Source organism: Poromitra crassiceps (genome assembly GCF_964638095.1).
Source record: "Poromitra crassiceps genome assembly, contig: HAP1_SCAFFOLD_382, whole genome shotgun sequence".
Lineage (NCBI taxonomy): Eukaryota > Metazoa > Chordata > Actinopteri > Beryciformes > Melamphaidae > Poromitra > Poromitra crassiceps.
The window spans coordinates 48994-68351 of NW_028152022.1; the positions used below are offsets into that span (position 1 = coordinate 48994).

Genomic DNA, 19358 nt, shown 5'->3' on the forward strand with positions numbered 1-19358 from the left:
TGTCATTCGGATGACATGTTTACATTATGCTACTGACCACAACCACAACTCAGATTTTTTTTTTTTTTTTTTAATAGACAATAGGCTACACTAATCTGCAAAACACTTTGCAAATTGGTTAACTTACTAATGTGTTGTTGTTGTTGTTGTTTTTCAGGCTCATTGGCTAGGCAGTGGATCTCTACAGAGTCTGAAGGCGTGAACACACTCTCTGTGGTGTACTGAACTAGTGTTTCTCAACCACTGGGCTGCAGCCCACTGGTGGGCCTCAGAGCACCACCTAGTGGGATGCGGAGGACCTCTCACGTCAGAATGATAAGCTATCATGTATTTGGGAAGGTGGTCCTCGGAAATGTTTTAACAATCAGAAGTGACCTTGAATTAGAAAAGGTTGGGCTTTCCTTTAGTAACTAAACAACCTTTCAACTTCAAGCAAACTCTTCCATTATCTTTGCATTTGTATTTACATTTAACTCATTGAGTGCCAGCCACTTTTGGAGAATGGACGCTCCCAGTGCCAGAGTTTCAGAGCGTTTTCAGTGATTTCTCGAGGCCCACAGAATATTGTGTGATATTACTATGTAAACACTGAACACGCACAAAGAACGATGAGACTCTATTCTATCATCTGCAAAAAAAAGTTTATTGATCCCATTTTCCGTTCTTTAGTTATGAGCCGGAGAAGATAGCTTGATTCATCCAAAAACAGCAATTTTTTTCTAGAAGCTGAGATAATTGGCCTTTTGTGAAATTAAACATTTCAAGCACATCACTGACTCTGAAGCTAATCTTTTCTAATGTAGTCACACCTCAAAAATAATTTCCTTCAATAAAACAGTTTAGGCCAGGGAATTTTGTTTGGCAGAATAATATTTTTAGCTACAACCAGCAGCGCTGGCCCCTGCGTGCGCTGCTGGTTGCAGCTTCTTGCTGGTCTTGATTTGCTGCTGGTGGGCATCGGATATTCTGGCTTGCGTTTGTCAATCCTGTCCTGCTGCCTGGGTCTGTCTGGGTGTTGCGTGCTGCTCTGCGTGCCCCCCCCCGCCCCGCCCCGCCTCGCCTCAACTGCACACTCCTCCTCCTGTCTGTGGTGGCTCTCTGCTGAGTTTGCTGTGCGCACAGTGAAGGGTGCGCAACATCCATTTTTTTTACAGCGTTCCGCGTGTGTTTGTCACCGGCAACGATGCTTCCAGTTGAGAATAATAACAACTGCACGGTGTGGATGTGCGGCTGTGCTGTCGCAACCGACACGGAGCGGCTCAATTGTGGGAGCAGATTGGCTGCTGCAGGCACAGCTGCAGTAACGTGCTTCAGCATATCGATGCATACGGATGCGATGCGATTTCCGTTTCCATAACGACTTCTTCTTTGTTTTTTCCTTGCCTTTCTGTTATGTGGAGAGCACTGTCGCCACCTAAGGGTTCTGTAAAATAGGTTATAGACCTCCAATAGCTACAATAGTTGTACCAGAGATGTATCAGGGATTGATCCACGTCCCACCGTCAAAAAACGCAATTGACGACAATCGTCGTCTTTGGCACTCTACGTCAGTATTTGAATTGACGACAGCTGTCGTCATTGGCATTCAATGAGTTAATAGTGGGGTGTTAGCTAGAAATTTCATAAGGATTGTGCACTTTGTGAAAGAAGCACTAAACTTGGTACACATGTAGCCAAAGGCAATCAAAAAAGATTTGGATATGGAGCCATCATGAATTTTCAATCTGTCGCCCATGGCAACCATTTAATTCAAAATGGCCACCAAATAACCACAACAATTGAGCATTTTGTAATAAATGCACCAAATGTGGTACACATGTAGCTAAAGGCATTCCAAGATGATTTGGATATTGAGCCCTCATGGATTTTCAATATGTCACCCATGGCAACCTTTTTTTTTCAAAATGGCTGCCAGATAACCACAAATATGGAGCATTTTGCGATTAAAACATCAAATTTGGGACCGATGTAGCCAAGGGCATTCCAAAATTATTTGAATAGAGTGGATGTCAAAACACAGCCAGGGCACACTGGTGACACCACTGCTGTGAAACTCAGCATGGGGTTCAATGTCAGCTAAATACACTATGCTTTAATGCTATACTTTCTGTATCCACTAGTTCACAGTAGGCTAGTAGTGTAGTTTAGTTTCCTAAATGCTATCTAATTTTAGCCCCAGATCTAGTTAATATTATGTATATTTAGATGTAGTTAGATAGCCGCACCTGAATTGACAGGATGTGCCAGCGCAGGAGAGCCGAGCCAAGGGTAATGGGGCTTTGCATGACTTTCATAGTTACCCGGATGGTGTACAGATCGCACAGGAATTAAATGGCATTGGATGAACGATCGGGCTAGGTGTAGGTCAATTTTCACATCCAAACCTAGTTGAATCCCATACATAGATGTGCCTCTATAAGAGAGAAACAAAAGACTTACTGCAAGAATCCAAGAAAATGTCAAAGAACTTCAAACTTGTGGAAGTCGATGGTCAAGGACCATCAACCTCTCGTGCAGACAAGACTGACTGGAAGCTCTGTGTTATCTGCCAAGAACACAAGGAAGAGGCATTAACATGTCCTTTGCAGTCCAAACGACAAGACAAGGGTAGTGGGTACAGATCACTTGCAGAGCATTTGATCCAGTTCAAAGAACTTCGCCAGCTCCCTTCAACATTCACACTTGAGAGACTAGATGAGGGCCAAGGTATTGAAGCAACAATGGTTGCAAACCAAGCTCGCTACCATAAAACATGTAGGCTCAAGTACAATGCAACCAAGCTCCAAAGAGCACAAAAGCGAGCACTGGGAACAGACAGTGAAAGTCCTGACCCACAGACAGAATACAAGCGCACAAGGTCCCAATCATCAAGCCCTTCTGAAATGAGACAAGACACCTGCTTCTTCTGCAGAGAGCCTGAACTTCCGATACCTCGCAGCCCATGAGATTGCAGCAGGGCTGGGACCTGAAAAGGCACGTGCACTTCCGATGTTCCACGCATTGACGGGCTGCGACACTGTATCAAGCTTTGCTGGCCACGGGAAGAAGACAGGGTGGGCTGTCTGGGCTGTCTTTCCAGAGCTGACACATGCCCTGCTGACACTATCTTCTGCCCCAGATGACATACCACAGGAGGTAATGGCCACAATCGAGAGGTTTGTTATCCTTCTTTATGACCGAACCAGCACATGTCAAGAAATAGACAAAGCAAGAAAGAAGATGTTTGTGAAGAGGCACAATGTGCTCTCAATCCCTCCAACAAAAGCTGCCTTAGAGGAGCATGTAAAGAGAGCAGTGTATCAAGGAGGCCATGTGTGGGGTCAGATGCTGGTATCCACACCAAAACTACCTTCACCATGTGGATGGGGATGGTCACAGACATCCGAGGGGTACTATGAACCCTTCTGGACATGCCTACCAGATGCAGGCCATTCCAGCCCTGAACTTGTCTCTTGTAAATGCAAAAAGGGTTGTGTTAGGCAGTGCAAGTGCAAAAAAGCAGCATTAGACTGCACAGCTCTCTGTTACTGTGAAGGGGAGTGCTGAATAGACTTTCCTGTGATAACGTTAGATCCTAGGTTTGTCAAATCAATGTTATGACTTGTTTCGAGTATTGAGTTATGGTCTCTGAGCAATTCTGAATTTCCTGATTCAAGTTCTGAATCATAAAATATGATGTGAAACCAATATCATCCACATCACAATAATCTACACAATGTTTTATTGCAATTACTACTTTCATATTGTTATCTTTATCATTGCCGTTATCAAAAAAATAAAAAACGAAAAAAATGAAAAAATGAAAAACACAAAAAAATAATAAAATATAAAAAAATATATAGAAATACAAAAAATACATAAAAAAATACAAAAACAATAACATTGGGGGAGACAAAGACAGCCTCTACGTGGCCTCCCCTACAAGTAGCTTACAGGTCCAAAAGCCTAAAAAAGTGAAACTAATGTCTTTAACACAAATCACAATTGTTGTGGTCATCTAGCATTCATTTTGAAACAATAGTTGTCATTGGTGACACACTGAATATTTTTAGAATAACTTGGGCAACATGTGTACCAAATCTGGTGCTTTCGTCACAAAAAGCACAACGGTTTTGGTTACCTGGGCGGCCATTTTGAAAAAAAAAAGTGTGACATATTGAAAATCCATGGGGACCAAATGTTCAAATCATTTTGGAATGCCTTTAGCTACATGTTTACCAAATCTGGTGCTTTTATTACCAAATGCAAAATTATAGTGGTTATCTGGTGGCCATTTTGAAATAAATGGTTGCCACGGGCGACAGATTACAAATCCATGATGGCTCCATATCCAAATATTTTTTGATTGCCTTTGGCTACATGTGTACCAAGTTTAGTGCTTCTTTCACAAAGTGCACAATCATTTTGCTAATCTGCCCCACTATAAGCCTTTTTAGCAGATTATCTTTTCAAGAGTTATATACTGTATACTGTGAATGAGAAGGAAGGATCTATATATTGTGAACATGAATGACCAGATTCTTCTATCATTGTGTGCTTCTATTGCTTGTAAATGCACTGGTGTGTTTTAATATTTCAATGTAAAGTGTGTCGTGTTTTCTGCACTTGAAATAAAAATGTAAAAACAAATAAATGTGTTTATTTTTCATTTGATGTAAAGTGACAATGATGAAGGCATGGCCGTAACTAGCTATGAGAACGGGGAGGTCCGGACCTCCCCTAATATTTCAGAGGGATTTTTTTTTTTTTTTTTTTTTTTTTTTTTTTTTATAAAACAATCTGCATGGAAAAGCATGAAAAACACGGGATCGCTTTTATTTTAAAACGAATGGCAGGTCAGGCAGGAAGTCATCTGACGCCGCGTCCGCGGTAACTTGATTCCGAGAGAGCAGCAGCATGGTGGTGAGTGATGACTCTCTGTCTGCCTGGCGAGATAATTGAAGGTGAGCGAGCTGCGAGACAGTGAGCGAGTGAACGACAGACAGTGAGTGACACTGACAGATTTTTTAGCAACAACCAAGAAAGTAAGTGTCTAGTCTGTCTCTTAAGTAATGTTACCTGTGTGACACGTTGGGATGCTACTGGCTAATCATGCATGATGCCAATTGCCAAGCTCCCGAAGTCAGGTATGCAGGTGGCTATATGCATGGTTTCAGTTTCATGACCCAATAAGTAACAAAAAGAGGTGGTGTAAAGTTAAAAACAACATAATATATTTTATTTTATTTTTCAATCGTTCCTATCGGGAATAAATGTCCCTCTGTATGTTTTTTTTATTATCGATGATGACTTTGTGTGTTGTGTACGGCTTGGGTTGTGTACCTGTGTTTGTAGGTGTCATTTTGATATGAATTTGGCTAAAACAGTTTGTTAGTTACAATTATGTTGACAGGAGAGCTGAGCAGGTGGTGACATGAAAGAGAATATACTGAATAATGACATCACAACAGTATAATCCTAATGTTGATTTAAAATGATATATTACTCTAAATATGGCTAAAAAAGGGGGGAAAAAAACCTCAAATTTTTCCCCCCCCTATAGGCTAATGGTTGCAGTCCGGGGTCTAATCACATGCGTTGTTGTTTCAGCACCCAGCCCTTACAGCTGGACAGAGGTGCTACCTTGTCAGTATAGCAAATGTTTACAGCACAGAGCACATGAGACGCCAGATGAAACAGCATTACCTCAATGTGCTGCACACGTGCATTAAGTCAGGTGGGTATCTAAATGTAAAGCATTAAAGGGACAGCTCACCCTACAATCCAAAATAAATTTTCCCTCTCACCTGTAGTGCTATTTATCCATCTATATCGTTTTGTGTTATTTGCTTGAGTTTTGGAGATATCGGCCGCAGAGCTTCTGCCTTCTCTCCAATACAATGGAACTGGATGGCACTCAGTTTGTGGGGCTCAAAGTGCCAAATAAATACATTTGAAAAACTCAACAGCATTGTCTCTTTTCAGAAATCATGACCCGGTTACTCAAAATAATCCACAGACCTTGTTATGAACAGTTTCGTTGAGGAACTATTTTCTTTTGACCGAACTACACCCGCTAGCTGCTAGCTAGTTCGTACAAAAGAAAATAGTTCCTCCATGAAACTGCTCACAACAAGGTCTGTGGATTATCTTGAGTAATCGGGTCATGATTTCTGGGAAGAGACAATGATGTTGAGTTTTTCAAATGTAATTTTTGGGTGCTTCGAGCACCACAAGCCGAGTGCCATCCAGTTATATTGTATTGGAGAGAAGCCAGCAATCTCTACGGCCAATATCTCCAAAACTCAGGCAACTAACACACAATGATATAGATGGATAAATAGCACTACAGGTGAGAGGAAAAATATGTATTTTGGATTTTAGGGTGAGCTGTCCCTTTAAGTCAGGTGTGTATCTAAATGTAAACAAAGAGATATAAAATATATCTCTCACAGTGCATTTTGTATCTTGTATCGTCTAGGTCAGAGTTCCATAGCCATAAGAAGGCATGGGGACCATGTGCTTAAAGACAGGTGTAGGTTGAAGGCACATGCAGAGGAAGATGTGGGATCCAGGACGAAGAAGCCACAGGGGAGAAGCAGCAGCAGCACAGCTCACTCTCAAGTCATCCTTCCAAAAATTGTTAACAGATGACAGACATAATACGATGAGTGATTTGCTCTTTTGAAAGCCTGTGTCAACAACCTTTTAGTGAGTGTTCTTTGTTGAGCTCTGTGTAACCATAGTGTCAACATACCTATATTGTAGGGTACCATAGCACAACATCTGAATACTTTCCCAGACCAAGAAATGTGTTTATTCATATGTCAGTTGAGACATACACATTAAGGAACACTGTATGTAGTGTTACATTTTTGCTCCCAAGAGACTAGTTGTCAGTGATTAACTGTCATTTCTATTTTCTCCTGTCAAAAAATAAAGCTTTCACATTGATTCTTATGTTGGATACATACTTGTGTCTATCAGTTGTCCCTGTCGGTTAATTAGCCTAAAAGTATTTCCTTCTCTAAATGAGGAAAAGAGGTCACATTGGTCTTTATAAGCCTTTCAGGAGTCAGATACTGCACTACACTGGTTTAAACTTCATCATTAATGCATATAGTTCAGTCAATCTGTGGTTTGACCCAGAACAAATTGCAATAGTAATGATTCAAGGTTTAATGTGCTCACTAGGGACATGTAAATAACATACTATAACATATCATTATTGGATCAATGTAAATTCAGGTGTCGAAGTCTGGGGACTTCATGTCGCAGCGTCACACAAATAAGTGTGTGTATCTCTGCTTCTAAACATGTTGTGTTCATATAATTGTCTGTAATGTCTCTATACAGTGGTTTTCTAGTGTTATTTCACATACAACCATCAGATATGACCCGTTTAAATATGTGCACTTTGGAGGTACCCTTACTGTAGGAGTCATTTATGCTTATTGTTGGCATGTCATATTATTTTGTTTAGATTATCTTGCAATATTATTTTTAGACACTTGGTGGCGGTATGGGATCACAGAGTTGTGTTAGGCACAGGTGAGGGGAAGCTCACACAGTTCTCACCAGACCACAGCCAAGAGCAGCATTGGAAACAAACTGGTGTGTTCATCTCATCTCTACAATAAACAACAGACTAAACTGCAATCACTGTGTGGAATCAGTTTGTTATTGGCTCTGTGTAAGATCACTCCAACCTACCTGTGTATTATGGCAAGTGGAATGGACATTGGAAAGTTCAAAAATGGCTGTAACACTTAGCCCAAAATGAAGGTGAGACATGACAGGTGAATATGGTAAAAAGAAAAAACTGATATGAGCATGAAACTTCCCCAGTTGAGTATTTACTTTTGTATGACAAGTTTTCTGATGTTATGTTTAAATATGCAAATGAGGCATGATCTACTTAATTTGCATACATTTCCAGGACAGAACTCTGAACATTGGATGAAGCCAGGTTCAAAATTCTTATTTCATTTTGTTGATATATTAAAACAAACGTTTTTACAGAGGATATCTCCTTTTATCACTCCATAAATCAGAAAATACTGTCAAAATCATTTTTCACCATGTTTTTCGGAATTAAATAATAAAATGACCTTTAAAAAAATTCAAACAAAGTCAAATTAGGGAATTCATACAAAACACATTTATATAAAACATTGTACAAACATACAAAACATACATTTATACAAAATATTTACATTAAAAAAACTATTTACATTGGAATAATATGTCATCTTTGACAGGCCTTGAATGTTTAGCTGGTCATCAGCTGCACAGAGGAACACGTCACACCAAGGTGTCTGCTGCCGGTCAGCAGATGAGGAACATACACATTCCCACATCTATGATTATGACGCCCTTCTTACAGGTACGCAGCTCAGACTTGGACAGATGCTGTTTGTCCTTGTCATTTTTACTGTCACAGTGCCAACATGGTTTGAAGGAGGTAATTTGCCTACAGCAGAGGTTTTCAGGGGAGGTGGGCCTCCCCGAACCACAGACCCCCATTTGATAAGATTTTTGCTTTTAGATGTTTTATTACATAAAGTGCATGAAACCCAGCCATGACCAACATAGCCGTACATTCTGGGCCGGACCCCACTTTGAAAACCACTGCTGTAGCCTATAGGTTGCAGTCCGGGGTCTAATCACATGCGTTGTTGTTTCAGCACCCAGCCCTTACAGCTGGACAGAGGTGCTACCTTGTCAGTATAGCAAATGTTTACAACACAGAGCACATGAGACGCCAGATGAAACAGCATTACCTCAATGTGCTGCACACGTGCATTAAGTCAGGTGGGTATCTAAATGTAACGCGTTAAAGGGACAGCTCACCCTAAAATCCAAAATACATTTTCCCTCTCACCTATAGTGCTATTTATCCATCTATATCGTTTTGTGTTATTTGCTTGAGTTTTGGAGATATCGGCCGCAGAGCTTCTGCCTTCTCTCCAATACAATGGAAGTGGATGGCACTCAGTTTGTGGCGCTCAAAGTGCCAAAGAAAAACATTTGAAAAACTCAACAGCATTGTCTCTTTTCAGAAATCATGACCCGGTTACTCAAGATAATCCACAGACCTTGTTATGAACAGTTTCATGGAGGAACTATTGCCATTGATTGGCATTCATATTTGATCTTAACTATAGAACTCAGTTTGATCAGTAACAATCTATCAAAGGATCATATAAAAAAAATAAGGCACAGCAATAATTAATATAGCCTCATATTTAGCTGCACTGTAATAAAAAAATAAGTATGTGGTTTTTGACCATCTTATAAAAAACATTTGCATATTAAAACTATGCCTAAAAGAAACAAGTCAGAACAGAACATGGCTGAAATTAAATAGTGCAGCACAGACTTGTGAACTTGAGTCATAACAGAGAACAGTGGCTGTCTTCAGAAAGGTTCCTCATATGTGTGTGTCTGTAGTAATGAGTCATAACAGACTGTCTTCAGAAAGCTTCCTCATATGTGTGTGTCTGTAGTAATGAGTCATAACAGGCCGTCTTCAGAAAGGTTCCTCATATGTGTGTGTCTGTAGTAATGAGTCAGAGGACTTGGGCTCAGCGTAGAGAACAGTGGCTGGCCGTGGGCTGTTCACATGAGGGGAAGGGGCGCAGTAGCCATTGGACAGCGCTCTGTGTGTGTGTGTGTGTGGGGCAGTCATACTGAGCATGGGGGCATGTTGTCCTGGTACCACTGGTGGGCGTTGGCATAGGAGGGCCATGTGTCTTGTTGGGAAGAGTTAGTTGTAGAGCTCAGGAAGGAGGCTGATCTCCATCATCTCACTGCGTGCGTACTTCTTCCTGACCATCTGGAGGGAAATACAAAAAGGCATTAGGTCACTAATAACTAGGCTTGGGCAGTATTGAGCTATTACTGTACACCAGGGTATTACTCTATACCAGGGTATTTAGAAATCCCCAAGGTAGGATTTTCACTACCGGCAAAAGATGCTTCTATCTTTTCTGTTCAGCCAAAATAGTCACAAGTGTCCTTGCCTGTGCTGGACTTAGCCTTTATTAATGAATGTTTTTTGTATTCAGCGTTTGTAGGAGACTTTTCTAAACCTTATTAATAGGCAGGGGTATACATGTTACAAACAACACTATATTGTTTAAGACCACTTTAAACTCAACATGCTAGGCTTGACCATAACGCTGTCCATTCCCTTTGTTTCATTATCATTCTCCATTGAGGACATTTTGTTAACAACATTGTGCATGTAAATAGCTTTGTGAAACATGTAAATAGCTTTGTGAAACATGTAAATAGTTTTGTGAAACTTGTGAAACATGTAAATAGCTTTGTGAAACATGTAAATAGTTTTGTGAAACTTGTGAAACATGTAAATAGCTTTGTGAAACATGTAAATAGTTTTGTGAAACTTGTGAAACATGTAAATAGCTTTGTGAAACATGTAAATAGCTTTGTGAAACATGTAAATAGTTTGTGAAACATGTAAATAGCTTTGTGAAACATGTAAATAGCTTTGTGAAACATGTAAATAGCTTTCTGAAACATAGAAGGTGCCACTTTTTGAATTGATGGGACATGCATCTATACATAAGGAACTTAGCCAACAGAAGAATTATTTGGAATTTTTGAATGTTGTTGGCAACCAACTCACCATGAAGCCCAATTCCCCCTCATTGGCAGCCATCACATTTCTGCCGATGCGCCACATGATGGGCCTCGTCATAACCCGAACAGTGATGCTGAGTGGGAGCCTGCAACACAAAACAGGAGAGATCAACTCACTCATGTGTTAGTTCATTCTTGAAGTCATGTAATGTGTCTTATTATCAAACTCATGTTGACTTGCTTCAGTCAGCCTTTCAATCTATTTCTATAGACGTCAGTCAACTCACCCAGGACCGTCCATCCAGCAACAGCTGGGAGAAGCAGAGAGATGCAGCCGCGATCTCTGATGGCCGGTAGTGCACCAGGTTGTAATCGGGGAGACTCAACTCCATGAAGTATGTCGCCAGCATTTGTGTCTCTATAGGAGACTAGACAAGACAGAAAACAGACAGTCACTTTGAGAGCCCTGATGACCTAAACTATTAGCCTGGTAACCAGCCCAAATGAATCCTTCTATTCATTACGTGTATGGTGTTGGGAGGTATTTAGTAGACAAGACTCACGTTCGCAGCTTTTGAAGCCCTGCTGAGGAAGTGCAGCGGCAGAGGTCGTCCCAGATCGAAATTGAGTGTCCTCAATATCAGCCGCTCCATCCGCCGAATCTGGGCCTTTGTGACGGTGTTGTCGGTCATGTTGGCACATTCTGCAATCGGAGGACTGTAGATCTCCTCGTACTTGCAGGCGAGCAGCATGGCCGTCACTCCTACAAGCTGCAGCTTAGTAGGAGGCACTTGCTTGACCTGCAGCACATTAAGAATAGTGTTAGCTAGTTCACAGAAAGCTAGTTCACAGAAAGCTAGTTCACAGAAAGCTAGTTCACAGAAAGAGAAACGCGAACACTTCTAAAACAGTTGTGTACCTGTAGGAAACGGTCCAGGATGGCGACGGCAAGGTACAATGTCTCCTGATGCAGAGCAAAGTGGGAGTGAAGCCCGATCATCCAGTCCACCACCTTGGCTCTCATCTGTTCATTGATTTGGTACCCCTCCATGTAATTGGGTCGCACGGCCTGCTGCACCTGTGGACACACAACAAATATATATCAATATAAAATACACACTCCAATGGCAAAGAAAGAGCATAGCAGCTCAAAATAAACTAATCAGGGTGGAATTAGATTGTAGTCCCATGACATGTTGGTTCCTCCTGAATTTAAGAAATTAAACTGTGGCTGACAGCATGAATTACCTCAAGGAGGTGCATATAGGCATAAATGTCTTCAACGTCTTCAGCGCACAGCTGTGGCATGTCCCTGTCCTGCTTCACATCAGCTGTCTTCATCTCTGCTACAGGGGGAAGTGGGTACCACGCTTTGGTATGCACGCATGCACGCATGGGTTGAACCCGTTTTTGGTTGACTGGTCCGGCCTTCTGAAAGTACAATTGAATGTCACTCAAAGTCAGACATACTGTTAATAAGTTCAACACAACGCATGTTGGTTCATAACTTTGTGTCTGTCTGTTCTCTACCTGGCACTTCTTCCTTCCTTGGTGGACAACCAGGCCCCTGGCACTGGTCACCTTTGTCCATCCACAAGGACACTCACGCAGGATGAAAGAGTCCTTGTCGGACCTCCTGGCACGTCTCTGATGAGGGAAAAACAACAGCACAATGACAAACACCTCCACTGCATTTCTATTTGTTACAAGAAGGACGTCTTCCTCACAATAAACCCTGTCCACATGTTACATCCATAGTAGCCTATACACAGAAACGTATACAAAGCGACTTTAGCCTAAATCAATTAAAATCACTCAAAATAAAGTAGCTACATGAAAGTACAAACATAGCCTACACAAGAGCGGTGGAGGAGTGCAGTTGTCTGTCAGTGATTCTCAACCTTTTTCATATCAAGGACCCCTAATTTGATGACATTTTAGCTCTGACCCAAATCTGAGTCTTTATTAGATTTGCAAATAAACTATTTAGGCAGAGACAACAAAATACCCTATAGTCATTATTCTACACTGTGAGAACTGCTTGTAAATAAAATAATGCTGAAGTGGAACAATTCATCAATTTGCTGAAAACTCACTGAGGACCCCTTCTGGTCCCCCAACCACAGGTTGAGAACCACTGTTGTATATTAGCCTACATGATTTATCATGTTGTGTGCTGTGACAGTAACCGACCCTGAATCACTTACATTCTTATAGACCATGGTGACAGACTGACAGACAGCTTTGATGGGAAGTTGACTGTGAAGATCGAGGGAGCTGTAAAACAAGTGGACAAAAGGAATTTCACTAACTATGACCAAGCCACAAATAACTGATAGTTTGTTAGGGAGAATGGGGATGAAGGGATGGGGGAAGGGATGGGGGGAGGGGTTGATGGGATGAGGGATGAAGGGATGAGGGGATGAGGGATGAAGGGATGAGGGATAAGGGGGTGAGGGATGAGGGAAGGGATGGGGGGAGGGGGTGATGGGATGAGGGATGAAGGAATGAGGGATGAAGGGATGAAGGGATGAGGGATGAAGGGATGAGGGGGTGAGCGGATGAGGAATGAATGGATGACTTGGAGGAAGTATGAGTAGATGTCTCGAGGAACCAGGGAGTGAGACTCTGGATGGGGGAACTGCCTCGGCGATGGAATCTTCATGGTCTTGATGGCTCCATCTTATCCCTGGTGGTTCCTAGGCTGAGATAGAAGATTAAGGGGTTGGGTGGGAGGGATGAGTTTGGTCTTGAGACGAGAGAAAGGATCTTGGTTTGGGGCGTATATATAGGTGGAGCGAATGATTGAATCCGGGCGGAGCAAGGGATTGCCTGATTGAATGATTGACTGAGTGGTTAGTTGTGGCATGGCCTTGTTCCCAAACTTTAGTTATAATGTTATTATAACTTCATTTCACTAACTATGACCAAGCCACAAATAACTGATAGTTTGTTAGGGAGAATGGGGATGAAGGGATGGGGGAAGGGATGGGGGGAGGGGTTGATGGGATGAGGGATGAAGGGATGAGGGGATGAGGGATGAAGGGATGAGGGATAAGGGGGTGAGGGATGAGGGAAGGGATGGGGGGAGGGGGTGATGGGATGAGGGATGAAGGAATGAGGGATGAAGGGATGAAGGGATGAGGGATGAAGGGATGAGGGGGTGAGCGGATGAGGAATGAATGGATGACTTGGAGGAAGTATGAGTAGATGTCTCGAGGAACCAGGGAGTGAGACTCTGGATGGGGGAACTGCCTCGGCGATGGAATCTTCATGGTCTTGATGGCTCCATCTTATCCCCAAAAGAACTTCATTGGCTGAGATGAGCATGGGCATTACGGACGTCACTGAGGTTGCTATGGATGTAGCTGTGGTAGGCTTGGGATGACCAACGGCCTAGGACTTTGATGGTGTGATCAGGGATACCTTGCCTGGAGGCTGAAGATGCAGCTCCGATGCGGAAAGAGTGGCCAGAATATAATTCAGGCGATATTCCTGATTTTGAGAGGACTTACGGGAAGATGGGATGTGAGGTTCCGAGTCGATCGGATTTTGAGTTTGTAGATGATGTCGGAAGTATGAATTGTAAGGTCGGAAAGACTTGCATGTCGAGGTGGATTGGAGATGGACGTGGTTGAGTTGAATTCTGAACGTCTGAAGAAACGTGGATCTGAGGGTTGCGTTGGAGACGGGGATGAGTACCCTGTGCGGAGGGTGTTGATGTTAAGTGTTGAAGTTAATCGTGGCTCTGCCTTTCCGCAGGCTGATGAGGGAAAGGGAGATGGCAGGACGTAGGCGCCAGTGAGTAGTTGACAGGGGAATTGATGCTATTGAAGTAGATGTGGATCACGAAAGTTCTGATGTGAAGAGAGGAATGGGCGTAGGTGATGAAGTTCAGATGGTGAAGACGTCCGATAAAGGAAACGATAAGTTGTAACGTGTGAGGACGGACTTGAAGCAAGTCCATCCTGTGGGGTATGATGACGATGTTCTGGGAGCTAGGTTGTTGAGGATGGCTTGTCAGGATGCTGAGGTCAGCCCACATGGAAAGAATCTATATGAACATATATGCAACTATATGCAACCTATATGCAACCTATATGCAGCATATATGAGCATATAGGCCATATATATGCCGCATATAGGTTGCATATAGGCCAGATTTAGGTGCATATATGCGCATATAGGAGCATATAGGCCATATATATGCCGCATATAGGTTGCATATAGGCCAGATTTAGGTGCATATATGCGCATATAGGCCATATATATGCCGCATATAGGTTGCATATAGGCCAGATTTAGGTGCATATATGCGCATATAGGAGCATATAGGCCATATATATGCCGCATATAGGTTGCATATAGGCCAGATTTAGGTGCATATATGCGCATATAGGCCACATTTATGCCGCATATAGGTTGCATATAGGCCAGATTCAGGTGCATATAAGTGCATATACCGGGCATATAGGTCTCCTATAGCTTCTTTATATCCACATATAGGTACTATATGTGCACATACAGGGCATATATGTCTCCTATATAGCTTCTTTATATACACATAAAGGCCCTATATGTTCATAATACAGGTCATATAGGTCTCACTTCTTTATATCTACATATAGGCCATATATGTACACAATACAAGGTATATGCCTCCTAGGTCATTTACAAATCTGTTTGTATACACTGTGTCATAATCCATATATACCCAGCGAGCACAAAACGTTTTTTCAACGTTGATTTTTAGTTTAAATCTGGGTGATATTGGGTTTGAACGTCTAAGACCTAATTTCACCCTCTTTTCAACCGGCTAAAATGCGGTTACAACGTAAACGTGTAAAAAAACACAATTTGGTTCATCATATTGTTAAAACATTTGTTGTAGTTTGGAATAGAGACAATATTGATAGTGTGTGAATTGGCATTTTATTGTCTTTTATTGTGTAACTGAGAGTTGAAATCTGATCTACACGAAAACTACATTTCAACGCATTTTATGTCACATGAAATATCATAAATATGGGACTATAGGCTATGTGGTGCCAGCAAAAAGCTTCCAGGACACAACTATGGTTAATAGTTTAGCGCAATACTATAAAATAATGAATTCAGTTCCTGCAGCAACGAGCATGCGCAAGTACTTACTAGCTGTGACTGACTAGACCAAAGCAAGTCTGCACCGGTCTGCACCAAGTGCGGAACGAGGTGCTCTGGGCACACTATGTTACAACATCATTTTAGTCTGTTACGATCGTACGCATCACATAAAATAACTTCCCGATCGCTGACGTCGGTCTACGTTGTGTGCAAGAGAGTATATAATGTGCCCGGCTCTCTGGTTAGTATAAGAAAATGTATAGCTCAGCACTAGAGCGCACGGCTTGAACCTTGGGGAACGGGGTTCGAATCCCGTGTGCGCTGCTATTTTTTTTTATTTAAAATCCTACATATAGGTACATATATGTACATATAGGTTTCCCATATATGGTGCATACATAAAATTGGCCGATTTCCTATATTATATGTACATATAGGTACATATATGTACCTATACATATAGGTACATATATGTACATATAATATAGGAAAACGGCCAATTTTATGTATGCACCATATATGGGAAAACTATATGTGGCCCTATATTAAAACATATAGGGTACATATAGATTCTTTCCATGTGGGAGGTGCTGCAGCTGCGAGTTTTAGTTGAAGATGGGGGCTAAATTGGAACTGGAATTAGTCGGAGACTGAAGTAGAGTTTGAATTTCTGGAATGAGACACTGGTCGGAGAATCAGTGATGGAGTTTTGTAACTGGAAATGTGAGCGGTACGGATGATGAATTGATGCTGGGCTGAGATCGGGATAAGGTAATGTGTGATTTGCAAGATGATGATGTTGACTACTGCTGTGTTGTCTATGTAGATGACCACTTGTGCCCCCAAAGAAGTGCTGCAACCAAGATGGGATCCAACTTGTGGATAGCGGCTGAGGGGGAGAGTAGAGCGAACTCAGGTGGCCAGTCGGATGCGCTCCACCTCCCTCCGTGGTAGCCGGTGAATCCGATGTATGGTTTTGCATCGGTGAACAGCTGGATGTCCAGGTTGCGTGAGATCATCGTAGAAAACGATGTGCCGTTCCAGGAGGGGCAGTATTGCTATTGCCATGTCTCCGTTTTACAAGCGTTGTCTATGGCAAATTGGCAATGTGGTCAGATGTCGTCGTGGATGAAGATCGCATCCTGGGAGGGAGCCCGCTGGGCTCGGTGTCCCAGGATAACGGACGATCTCCATCCACCCGCGGCGAGCTTCAACGCAGCAGCAGATGGCTCGTCAGATGTCGTCGAGGTCGTCGTGGATGAAGATCGCATCCTGGGAGGGAGCCCGCTGGGCTCGGTGTCCCAGGATAACGGACGATCTCCATCCACCCCCAACAAGCTTCAACACAGCGGGAGATGGGCTGGTCAGATGTCGTCGCAGATGTAGCTGTGATATGCTGAAGCGGCTATGTACAGGAGGTGGGAGAGGGAGGATCATCCTTGGGGAATGATGGGGATGGCGTAGACGAGGTGTCTGAGCAGGGCGAGGAGTTGGCATTTGGTACATGTAGCAGCAAGGAGGTAGCTGACTGAAGGTTCTGAGATGACCTGGATGCCTGGCTGGAAATCGTGAGAGAAACTGAAAATGAGGAAGTTTGACGAATTTAGGGTCTGGGTGTTGTTAAAAGGCATTGTATAAGGTGTTGATGTTGATTGGTGTGCAGGGATGCTTGGCATTCATGCTGAATGTTTGGTAAGGTAGTAAGGGTAGGTGTCCGTTCTCTGGAGCGGGTGGGGTGAGGGTGTTTTGAGTAGGATGGGTCCAATGTTGCTTTGTAATTCTCTGGAAGCATGATGGTGGAATGTGGAGGGTTGGAGTAGTTCAGCGAGGGCCATGTAGTTACCAGTTATTATCTGCTACCTGAGGGTGGATGAGACTGGAATTGGGCGTGGTGCTGTGGGTTGAACTGGAGGTTGAGCGGTGGTAAGGGTGAATAGGCTGGCTGCAGGTGGGGCTGAAGAGAATGCTGGGAAGCTGGCTGTAGGTGGCGCTGTGGAGAATGCTGGAAAGCTGGCTGATGGTGGAATTGTTGCAAAACCGGTTGCAGGTGGTGCTGTGGTTGAGGGTGCAGAGCTAAACGGAATTAAATACATTTGGGTGATGGGGAAGGGGAGGGGGGAGGGTTTGGGGGAGGGAGGGGAAAAAGGACAGGTTAGTAGGAAATGAGTTGATCGGAGCAACTGTTATGGAGGCTGAAGGAACCGCAGTAGCCGGTGGGTTGATGTTAACACTGGCAGAAGGAAGGGAAGAAGAAAGGATGTTGGGATGAGGGGGTGCATGTGCATGGGGTGATAGTGCAGCCTGCGGACATAGGGATGAGAGAATTGAAGCAATGAGGTTAGACAAAGCAGAAACAGAGGGAGCAGGCACGGGGGGGGGGGGCATTCTCGCCCTCCTGACTGAGGCTGCCAGAATGGCTGCAGGAATGGCTGCCGTCTGCGACGCTGGACTGGCATGGGACTTGGAAAGAGTGGAAAACATGAAGATGGACTGTGTGCAACTGTGTACAACTGTGAAACGTGTATTCATGGAATGTAAATGTTACGCACGAGAAAGAAAAAGGCTGTATGCTGCTGTATAGGACGAGTCAACGTGACTTCATTTGCCACCCATAGTTAATAGTATGAGCTGTGCCAACAACATTAACATCCCGAAACTATACATCACATCGCTTATATTTTGATATTCTGAGTGAGAGCAGAACTAGCCCGAGAGTCTGATGTATAATATATACGTGTCGTGTCAAAATTGTGTGAACTGTCTCAGTTCTCCAAATGCAAACGGAGTCAAGCCAGCTAGAGCAGACACTCACACCTCGCACCACTTGGGCTCCATAGGGTTCGAACGCCGCTGCCACCCAGTGAGCGGCCCGTTCATCAAAATGCCGCTCGGCTGATCCCTCACACTAAGCCTGGGCACAAAGACTAACAATGAAGAGCCTGCTGAATCCACTGAGAATCAGTGTTGGGCAAGTTATTCTTCCTATTGTTATTGTCATCTATAATGGTTGGTTATTTGCATAAGACAACGGTTTGATTAGGAAATTATTGTATAAACTATGTGCTTTGATTTAATAAAATGCAACTCAATTTGTAACTTGAGTTACTGATGAAGTAACTGGTATATATTACTGAAATCCTATAAGTAATAAGTTACATTACTGAGTTACTGCTAAAATAATATATTACGTGTAATATGTTACTTTGTAATGAGTTAACCCCAACGCTGCTGGGAATCATGCAAGGACTGTGCTGGCAGTTCTTGAATTCACACCATAAAACACCATAAACAGTAATATTTCCGACCAGTGAGAGGCAGCAGTGTGCCGTAAGGCATCAAGTCTGCCGGAAAACTATAATAATAATAAGAAGAAGCTGCACCGCGCCAAAGAGCATGGAAGGAAAGAGACGAAACTCCGGCCATTTTTGGAAACAGAATGCGCCTCGCAGTGGTCAGCTGCGGTAGCGCGGGCCCCTATAATCAGCCTCTCTAAACAGTAACTCAACGGGAGAACACTCTAAATTTCGTGGATTCACATCTTTTCTGGGCGTACTGCAAATCTTGATTGAAGTGGTGTAGTGCAGGGATGTAAAACAACAACCATATTGTGGAAACTAAGCAAAATTTTTCGTTTTCTTTGTTTAGTTTTTTCAAGATAAATAGCTAAT

The 19358-nt window shown here is 42.9% G+C and overlaps 2 protein-coding genes across 2 annotated transcripts in view; one reads left to right on the forward strand and one right to left on the reverse strand.

Annotated features, from left to right (window-relative positions):
• Nucleotides 1-4530, forward strand: part of LOC310771162 (uncharacterized protein) — a 29358-nt gene extending 24828 nt beyond the window's left edge. Inside the window, exons 6-7 of the mRNA XM_083663823.1 lie at nt 158-481; nt 4437-4530. Coding sequence (XP_083519949.1) covers nt 158-170 — 13 coding nt within the window. The 3' untranslated portion in view covers nt 171-481; nt 4437-4530. The remainder of the gene's footprint in view (nt 1-157; nt 482-4436) is intronic.
• Nucleotides 4531-9748: 5218 nt separating this feature from the next.
• Nucleotides 9749-16709, reverse strand: LOC310771164 (G2/mitotic-specific cyclin-B2-like; the record flags this gene model as incomplete). The annotated part of the gene is made up of 9 exons (XM_083663825.1): nt 9749-9817; nt 10634-10733; nt 10882-11015; nt 11151-11387; nt 11507-11665; nt 11836-12018; nt 12118-12234; nt 14014-14082; nt 16551-16709. The coding sequence occupies 9 exons, from the start codon at nt 16707-16709 to the stop codon at nt 9749-9751; spliced, it is 1227 nt and encodes a 408-aa protein (XP_083519951.1).
• Nucleotides 16710-19358: the final 2649 nt, after the last annotated feature.